We start from the raw sequence: 9515 nt of genomic DNA, 5'->3' as shown, positions 1-9515 counted from the left end.
GTTAAATTTATTCCCAAGTATTTAATCTTGTGATTAGCTATTGTGAAAAGTATTGTTTCTCTTAGTTCTGGCTCTGTATTCTTTTTGTCACTGTAGAGAAAGCCAACTGATTTTTGTATGTTGATCTTGTATCCTGCTACTTTGCTGAATTGGTCAACTACGTCCAATAGTTTTCTTGCAATGGTGAATAATGGTTTGTGTCCATTATTTCAGGTCATCTCATTGAGGGCCTTCCTCTTTTTTCAGTGACACTCTGCTTTACCAAGCATGACACCCTTTTCAAGGGGCTGGTCCCTCCTGACAGCATGTCTAAAATATGTGAAGCAAAGACCAACTATTCTCTTTTCCAGGGAACATTCTGGCTGTAGTTGTTTCAAGGATTTGTTTATTCATCTGGAAATCCATGGTATAGTTAATGTTTTTCTAAACACAAGAATTCGAAGGCATTGATCTTTTTCTGGCTTTCCTTATTTACTCTCCAGTTTTCACACTCATATGCGATAACAGAAAAGATCCCAGCTTGGCTTAGGCACATTTTAGTTCTCAAGGTGACTTCATTTCACTTTTGACTGCCACATTTGTGGCTGCTATTTGTGTTTTGTTCTGTTGTATATAGTAGGATTCCTATGAGTTGGGACCACCTTAACTGTATCTGCATTGAATTTGGGATCATATTAGGGAACGATGACGGCTCCTTTGACAGCATCCACTGTACTCTCTCCCTCCTTGAGGATGTTGTAAGCCACAGTGGTAGCCCCCATGATGCCCTGGTACATATTTTCTTTTCAGTCATTGGACGTATGGCTGGCTCTCCCTCTGTGGACTGCCACCATTGGGTTCATGCTGCCAGCCCCGAGAAGACTGTGGGTCTTACACGGGCTGTTGAGACCACCCTCTGCAGCCTTCAGCTTCCCTGCTTGCCTAAATGGCCATAATATCTTTTTAGTCTGTATGTGGAACAGATTATTCAGGAGGCTGGATGTTATGGGGAGGAGTGTGACATCAGTGCTGGAGGAAGACTCATTAACAGCTTGTGCTATGCAGATGACACAACCTTGGTTGCCAAAACTGAGGAGGATCTGAAGCTTTTAATGTAAAATGTCAAGGATTTCAGTCTGCAATTTGGACTGAAGTTCAACATCAAGAAAAGAAAGATTCTCACCACTGAGCCAATTGGCAGCACCATGATAGATGGAAAAGAGATTGAGATTGATTAGCAATTTCAGATTGCTTGATTCTGCAATCAACACCCTTGGCACCAGCAGTCAGGAAATTAAAAGAGGAAATATATTAAGAAAATCTTTTGTCAAGGACCTCTCCAGAATGCTAAAGAGTAACAGTGTCAGGCCAGTGACTAAGGTGTACTTGATCCAGGCAATTATTTGCTGTGCATCAGAAAGCTGGACAGTGAATAAGGATGACAGAAGAAGAATTGATATCTCTGAGTTGTGCTGGAGAAGAATCTTGAACATATCCTGGGTGGCCAAGAGAACAAACAGGTTTGTCCTAAAGAGGGTGAATTGGGTTGTGCTTTGGAGGAAGGATTTTGAAACTCTGTTTGACAAACTTAGATCATGTTGCCAGGAGAGACTGTGTTTGGAAGGGTGAAAGGATAGGAAGACCCAGAAAGAGACAGATTGGCAAAGTAATTGAGAAAGTAGAGTTGTTGGAGACAGAGAGACTGGCTCAGGCTCTGCAGGGTTCAGAGCTATGGTGAATGGAGTCTCTATGAGTCACAGTCGACTTGATAGCACAATAACAATTCTTTTTTTCAGCAATTAATAACAACTGGCTTCTATAGAGAATATTTTATAGAAACTATTTTATTTAATCATAAATTCTAAACATAAGAATTTGAACTGTATATAGTAGAATTCCTATGAGTTGGGATCATCCTAACTGTACCTGCATTGAATTCGGGATCATTTTAGGGAACGATGAAGAGGTGGAAATCAGGATTCTCACTACCACTGCCCCGATAAGGGCTTCCATATCAGCTTGCAGCCAAGCTCCACATCACACGGCTCTCAGGGAGACTGGATCCAGACACTCAGCCTACATTCCCACATTCTTCAACCTCCCACTACATGCTCTCCACCATGGCATGGGGTCTCGTGCCCTGTACTGTCTCCTTCCAGCTCTACTTGACCATTTCATTCCTCCCTCCTTCCCTCTAGGCTTCTGGGAGGGTGTTGGGGCCGTGAAAGGTTACAGAAGGAGGAGAAGACTTTCTTTGTTGCAGCTCCTGGACTTGCCTTCTGGACCTGGAGGGCCTCAACATGCAGCACCTGTGGCAACCAGGTGTGAAGGCATTGCTTCGGATGATTGAGGTGGTGGAGGACAACTATCCTGAGACCTTGGGCCGGCTGCTTATCGTACGGGCCCCCGAATCTTCCCAGTACTCTGGACGCTGGTAAGAACTGGAGCCAAGGCCTGGCGCACTTGGTGAGCTGATGCTGCCCTGCCCTGTCCTTGTCTCGCTTAATTCATTTTCTTTGTTTGTTTGAGGTTCTTAATTTATCTATTATTGTGATTTGAGTGAAAGTTTACTAAGCAGATTGACTTTTCATACAAACTCTGTTTCATAACATAAATTCACCTCATGTGAGGTACAATGTAATTGTACTTTCCCCACTTCTTTCTTGTAATTATTATTCCCATAATCCTTCTATTTGACCTCTTCCTGCCTTCAGGGCTGAGGCTTTTTTGACCTTATATAGTTGATTATTGTAAGGAATAAACTCTGGTGTTATTTGATATGTTATAAGCCTGTCAATTGCTTTGCTGAAAGCTATAACAGATAATAAGGTTTTTTATTATTTCATTTTTTTATAAAATTTTTAATGCATTATTGCTGAGAATATATCTATTTAAACAAACAACAGTTCAAGTTTCTACACATACCAGTCAGTGACTTTGATGAGATTCCTTCAGTTGTGAAACCATTCTCTCTTTCCTGAGTTGTGTCTCCCCTATTACCATGAATTCACTTTAAAGTGTTCATCTAATCTTTCAGGTTGCTGTTCTAATTTGATCTCATAGAGATAGTTCTTTTTAAAAAAACTTGAGGTTCATATCAATGTTGTATTATTATTTTATAATGGTATTTTTATTATTAAGAATACATATGGTAAAATATGCAGCAGTTCAACCATTTCTGCCCATACATTCAGTGATGCATATTATATTCTTTTAGTTGTGTAACTAATCTCATGCTCCTCCTCCAAGTTATTCCTTTCCCATTTGCTGTCTAAGCTTTCAATCTAATCTTTCAAGTTGTTTTTGCCATTTTGATTCTTTATAGTTCTTAAGAGTTGAGCCAGAATATTTGTTTTTCTATTGTTTCTTTATTGTAGTGGAGTTTTTTTTTAAATTTTTTAAAAAATTTTTAATTTTTGTGTAAGTGTACCGTCAAATCAGATCTGACTGGTACAGGAGGAGATTGTCCCTCCTTTCCCGGCGGAGCATCTGGTGGATTCGAACCGTGAGTCTCTGGGATTGTAGTTGCAGCTCCCTACCACTAGGCCACCAGAGCTCCCCTGTAGTGGAGGTTTTTATAATTTTTATTTTAAATTTTAATGTGAACTTTGTTTCACATACTTTGGTCATGTTGTCAGGAGGGGCCAGTCCTTGGACAAAGTCATCATGCTGGGAAAGGTCAGCAAAAGAGAAGAAGACCCTCAATGAAATGAATTAACATTAACTGTAATAGCTGACGGGGAACAGCTGGTACCCTCAAACCACGTGCCTTCGGGTTTGCAGAATAGCTTCTTGCCACTAGGCCACCAGAGATCCTTTAAAAAAAAATAACGTTAATTACCGCTAATGTAACAGCATCCTGTTTCCATCCTGTGATTCTCATCCTCCATTTTACTTGCATCTGAATTTTATCCATGAGCAAGTGCTGCCCTTTTGTTCTTGCATGACTGATTGTTCTAAGGCGTGAATAAATTCCTCATGATATTGTAGACCAAATAGGCCTGTCTAATGCAATTATTCTGCTCTTTAACACACTTCTCCAACACCACAACTCAAAGGCATCAATAATTTTTCTGTCATTCTTATTTATTGTCCAGGCCTCTAATGCATAGCCGATGATTGAGAAGACCATGGCCTGAATGAGGTGCACCTTAGTCTTCAAACTGACATCATTGTTCTTTAGCCTTTTGGAGAGGTTCTTGACAGTGGACTTGCCCAATGTAATACATCTCCTGATTTCCTGACTGCTGGTAACCAAAGTGTTGATTTTTGACCCAAGGAAGATGAAATAATTGAAATATTCAATCCTTTCTCCATATATGGACCATCTTCATCTATGGAGAAAGGATTGTGGACTATAGTCCTGTGGTGAGGACTTTTGTTTTCTTGATGTTGAGATGCAGTCCACACTAAAGGTTGTGGTCCTTGATGTATAGCAGTCCATTATTTTTCCTTTTTTTCATGTAAGTGGAGCATTGCATTTTTAGGTTCCTTTCATGCTGTAGTGAGTATCTGCCCTTTATTCTTTTCTGTGTCTGAATAATGTTTTTCTGATGGATTAACCACATTTTGCTCATTCCAGGTCAGTGAGCCTCCTCCCTGCATCCTTGGTGCTCATGGATGGGTTCAGTGATGGTGCTCAAATGAAGGAATGAGAGGGAGAATGGACATGAACCAACTCAATAACCAAACCATCTGGCACTGAGAATGGTTCCATGAAACCAAAAGACATCATTCTCATTTCCCCTCTTACAGATCAGCCCCTTTATCAATGAGAACAGTAGACAGAAATTCCTCATCTACAGTGGAAGCAATTACCAAGGTCCTGGGGGCCTTGTGGACTACCTGGATAGAGAAGTGATCCCTGATTTCCTGGGGGGCGAGTGCATGGTAAGCATGGTGTCTGGGGCCCAAAGGCTGGGCTGGTGGGTAGGAGGGCTGTTTTGCCATTTTAGCAAGGATCTCTGTCATCCTGGAGCCTCCAATACTGGGATTCCTGAGCTTCAGAGCTGCAGGACACTTGTTTTTCCTTGGAAAGGACTATTTAATGCTTTAAGGAGCTTGTATTAGGAACCTCCCCAAACACTCCCTGACTCTTCTCTGAGTATGTGATCTGAAGTTCATGCTTTCAAACAAGACACAGGCAGAAGTTTCAGGAAATACAGACCCCAAGTGTAAGGTTTACCATTATTGGGTCAAGCTGACTTGAGTCAGCCCTCTGTGTATCAGAGTGGAATTGTGTTCTGCAGGGATTTTGATGGCTGATATTTTGAGCACCATGTCTTGTCTTCTGAGGGGCCTCTGAATATGTACAAGCTTCAGTCTTTTGGTCAGCAGCTGATTGCATGGCCACTAGGGACTCTGTAAGAATGGAGAGACTTCATCTTAAGTACTTTGGACATGTTCTCAGTGGAGGCCTGCCCCAGGAGAGGGTCATCATACTCAGAAAAGCAGAGTGTCAGCAAGAGAAGAAGACGTCTTCCTCTATGAGATGGACTGACACAATGATTGCAGTACAGCTGAGATGTGAGGACATGCAGCACCAGGCAGGCATTGTTCTGTTATACATGAGATTGCTTGTGTTGTTAAGCAGCTGTCAGAGAGTTTACTTGCTTACTCTGCCCTCTGCTGCAATGAGTGAGACTTTAATTTCCCAGTGGCTCTAGACCTTGGCTGGTGTGCCCAGAAGAATTTGTCCCAAGACACATCCATACACTACCAGGCAACTGCTTCAAGGCAGACCTGTCAGCATCCCTTTTAATGACTCACCTTGGACCAAAATGATGGTGATTCCTCTCTTTTCACTGAGGGAAAGATTGAACACCAGGATGCATATTATTCAGATTTTAAAAAAAGATAATTTCTAGAAGTAGGGTGGCCATTACCTGTGCTCTGCACTTGCTATTGTCCACATGTAGGATTTATTTATGTTGAGTGGGTCTGCAAGTCAGAGCATTAGGCCTGAGGGTGGTGAACATGGAACAACAGCTAGTTAATATGGGTCTTTCTGTGTCTCTCTCTCCCTTTCTTAGCGAATGAACTTTATTGAGTGTTAGAGATAGTCTGGAATGGGTAAACATTCATTGATACGGCATAAAAATGGCTGCTTCTCTGGATAACAAAAAATAGGGAAAAATATACATTCTTATTGTTGTGTGCTGTAGAGTCAGAACTAATTCATAGCTGACCCTCTAATGGGTTTTCTGAGTCAGTATATCACACTTGAGGAGATTACCCATTCTCTTCTGGAGCAGCTGGTATATTTGAACCATTTGCCTTAGGGATTGCTGTGCAGCTTCTTACCACTAGACTTGGATCCACAATCAAAACAATTGGTAATTATGGGTGATTCTTTAGGAGAAATGGTAGCAAGAACCCTCTTCAGCAGTGACTAGCCTCTCCTATGGCCTGGGCACCAAGGATGTCTTTAGTTTGGGGAAGCCTGTACATTATAAAAAGGAGCTCCAGTGGTATAATCTGTAGAGGACTGTGGTGTTAACACAAAGGCATCACCTCGCTGTTGGTTCAGACCTGTCAGTAGCTCAGTGGGAGAAAGATGTGCAGTCCCTTCACATGTGATTTACAGTCTCTGAAAACCTATTGGAGGGTTAGCCATAAGTTGATTCTGACTCAATGGCAATGAAGTGAGAAGGCATAGTACAAAAAGGATCCCTGATAGCAGTGTTTAAGGCATTAACATGCTAACCACAAAGTTAGTGGTTCAACCCCCACCCCCTCCAGCTGTTCCAAGGGAGCAAGATGAAGCAGTTTGTTTCTATAAAGCTTCGCTGTCTTAGAAAACCCACGGAACCATTCTACAGGGTCATTGTCAGAATCTACTTGATGTGGTAAGATTGGTATAAGTCTTGGGGTGTGTCACCAGCCTAGGATTTTTCCATCCCCACAAATGAGGGGGAGGCACAGCCCCCTGGGGGTGCAGTGTGGAAAAGGTCCCAGATTTAGCCCTCAGCCAGTAGATTGGTAAGGGTCCTGAGTCTGAACTCAGATAAACTTGGGTCTGTATCTTTAGAGGGCCTTTGGTGAGGGACTGACTGCTCTGGGTCTGATCCTGCCCTGTGGAAGAGGGTGGGCAATTCATCTCAATCAATGAATGGTTCCAGAGGTTCCATGAGACCAGGAAAGCCCACCCTGTTGTGTGAACACAATGTTGGTCAGAGTTGTTTTGGGGCTCACAAGCACCTTCTCGAGGCAGGAAATGTTTTGATAGTCCTTGACTTAACATCTTTTAGCTTTTCTTTGATTTTGATTTAAAAAGTGATGGGAAAAGTATACCCAAATCCTTACTTCTTGCTACAAAGTGGACCCACTCATGGTGACCCTGTTTGTGGGAAAGTACTGTGTTCTTTGGGTTTGTGATGACTTATTGTTTGGCTGACTCCATCCTTTTGGTCAGCAGCATGGCTCAAGAACTAGGACCTCTGCAACCCTGACTGAGGCTTTCCCTGCCACACTGGTGGCAGGTGTGTTGCTGTGACACTGCTCCAGATGCAGACATAGTAGGAAGCAGGACTGACCATTCACCACTGGCCCTTGAAAACCCTGTGAACAAATGTGGAATGTTGCTGGATACAGTGCTGGGAGATGAGCCCTCAGGTAAGAAAGCACTCGAAAGAGGAGCTGGAATCTGTACAGCGACTGTGGCAATGGGCTCAAGCACAGCAGATTGTGAGAATGGAGCAGGACAAGGCCAGGTTATTCCCTTGTTGTACATGGGGTCCTAATTATTTGGAGCTGACGTGATAGCATCTAATAACAATGCTCATATAAATATGTATCATTTTAGCCATTTTTAAGTGTATAACACAATGGTGTAAAATGAATTCATGATGTCATAATAACTTTCTATTTCCCGAACTTTCTCAATACTCCAGGCAGAAACTCCTGGAGCCTTTTAAGCAATAGCTCCCCATTCCTTCTCCTCCCAGCCCCTGGTAACCAGGATTCTACTTTGTCTCTATGCATTTAGTTATTTTTGGATCTTTTGATCTTTTGTACAAGAGGGTCAGCACAGTACTTGTCTCCACCTTCTTTCCCCAGTGTAACATCCCTGAAGGAGGGCTGATTCCCAAGACACTCTATCTGATGGAAGAGGAGTATGAACATGCCAACCAGCTGCGGCAGTGGACCGAGGCCTACCATTCAGCTAGCGTGCTCCAGGGAGCCCCTCATGAGGTGCTGACCTTGGCCTGGGAGGGCTTGAGGGGCTGAAACTGGCCTCAGGTTCCCTCATTCAGAGCCTGAGGCAAAGGTTCTCCTATCAGTGCCTTTGATTGACAGCTCTTGGTGTGGAAAGAGGGGATCCTGTAAGATGAGAGGCAGGTTGGATGTGGGAGGAATCTAAACATGAGGTAGTTTAGCCTCTACCCAGCCCCAGCCTGAGTTCCACATGGAAAGGGTTTGGATAGTGAACAGCACCACAGAATGTCTCATCTTGCTCCAGGGGCATTCCTGTGATCTTTTTGTCCAACGCTGTTCTCAAAACCAGAGGGCAACTTTAGCAGCCCACACTCAGAGACATGGCTGGGCCTCCCTCCTGGGTTGCTTCCCCATTCAAGCTCTTCTCCTGGGAGGTTCGGAAAAGAGGTTGAGGGGCTGGTCCTGGCCTGGACTCTCAGTCTCACCCTCACTCTGTCCAGCAGGTGACGGTGGAGATTCTAGAAGGAGAATTTGTTATTACCTGGGACTTTGACATCCTTCGAGGAAATGTGGTGTTCAACCTGTACCATGCCAAGCAGGCTCCCATGCTGGGCCTCCAGAAGTCTGGGGCCAGGGCTAGTGGGCAGCTGGTGGACAGAAGCTGGGGCTTGGATACCAACTATAGCCTTGTGGAGGCTCCCTCGCTCTGCCGAGAAGGAGAGAGCATTCAGGTACCTGCTCTGCTTAGGAGTGTGCTCTCCTTGCACTGCTAAGTGTCCCCTAGGTACCAGGCTCTGGAATGCGGAGGTAGACAAAGCAGATGAGGTCTCAGCCTTGAGGACCCCAGTGGACGGTGAAGGAGAGAAACATCACATAAGCTCACACCTAGCCAAGTGGCAGTTCATACAAGCTAGAAATCACGCTTGAGGGCCTGGCAGCACATTGATGGGGCAGGGTGCAGAGTGCCTTGGTTTACCCATCTGAGAAATGGGAATCATAGCAAATATAGAAGTGTATTGAGTTCCCTGGGGCTATTTCAGGGGTCTCTGGATGGTGCAGATGACTAAATGTTTGACTGCTAGCCAAAAGCTTGACTTGAATCGACCCAAAGATGCCCTAGAAGAAAGGCCTGGCAATCTGTTTTTGAACAGCTACAGCCTTGAAAATCTTTATACAGCACAGTTCTACTCTGCAACAGGCTTGGGAATTGTGTGTGTGATAATGAACTAGAATCAACTTGATAGCACTTGCTGCTATTATTGTTGTTATTGTTATGTGCCATCGAGTTGTTTGCGACTCATAGCGACCCTATGTACAACAGCCCTAAACCCTGCTCTATCTTGTGCCAATCGCACTGCCTCTGACACACCCATCCCGAT

The 9515-nt window shown here is 43.8% G+C and overlaps 1 protein-coding gene across 1 annotated transcript in view; it reads left to right on the top strand.

Annotated features, from left to right (window-relative positions):
• SEC14L5 (SEC14-like 5 (S. cerevisiae)) overlaps positions 1-9515 on the top strand; it is a 110618-nt gene that overhangs the window by 92423 nt on the left and 8680 nt on the right. Inside the window, 5 exon segments of the mRNA XM_006897412.1 lie at positions 2243-2379; positions 2382-2413; positions 4735-4869; positions 8038-8172; positions 8640-8867. Of these exon segments, the coding sequence (XP_006897474.1) occupies positions 2243-2379; positions 2382-2413; positions 4735-4869; positions 8038-8172; positions 8640-8867 (667 nt within the window).

Source organism: Elephantulus edwardii, unplaced genomic scaffold (assembly GCF_000299155.1).
Source record: "Elephantulus edwardii isolate Elephantulus edwardi_28Jun2011 unplaced genomic scaffold, EleEdw1.0 scaffold00209, whole genome shotgun sequence".
Taxonomy (NCBI): domain Eukaryota; kingdom Metazoa; phylum Chordata; class Mammalia; order Macroscelidea; family Macroscelididae; genus Elephantulus; species Elephantulus edwardii.
This window is presented reverse-complemented; position numbering and strand designations above follow the sequence as displayed.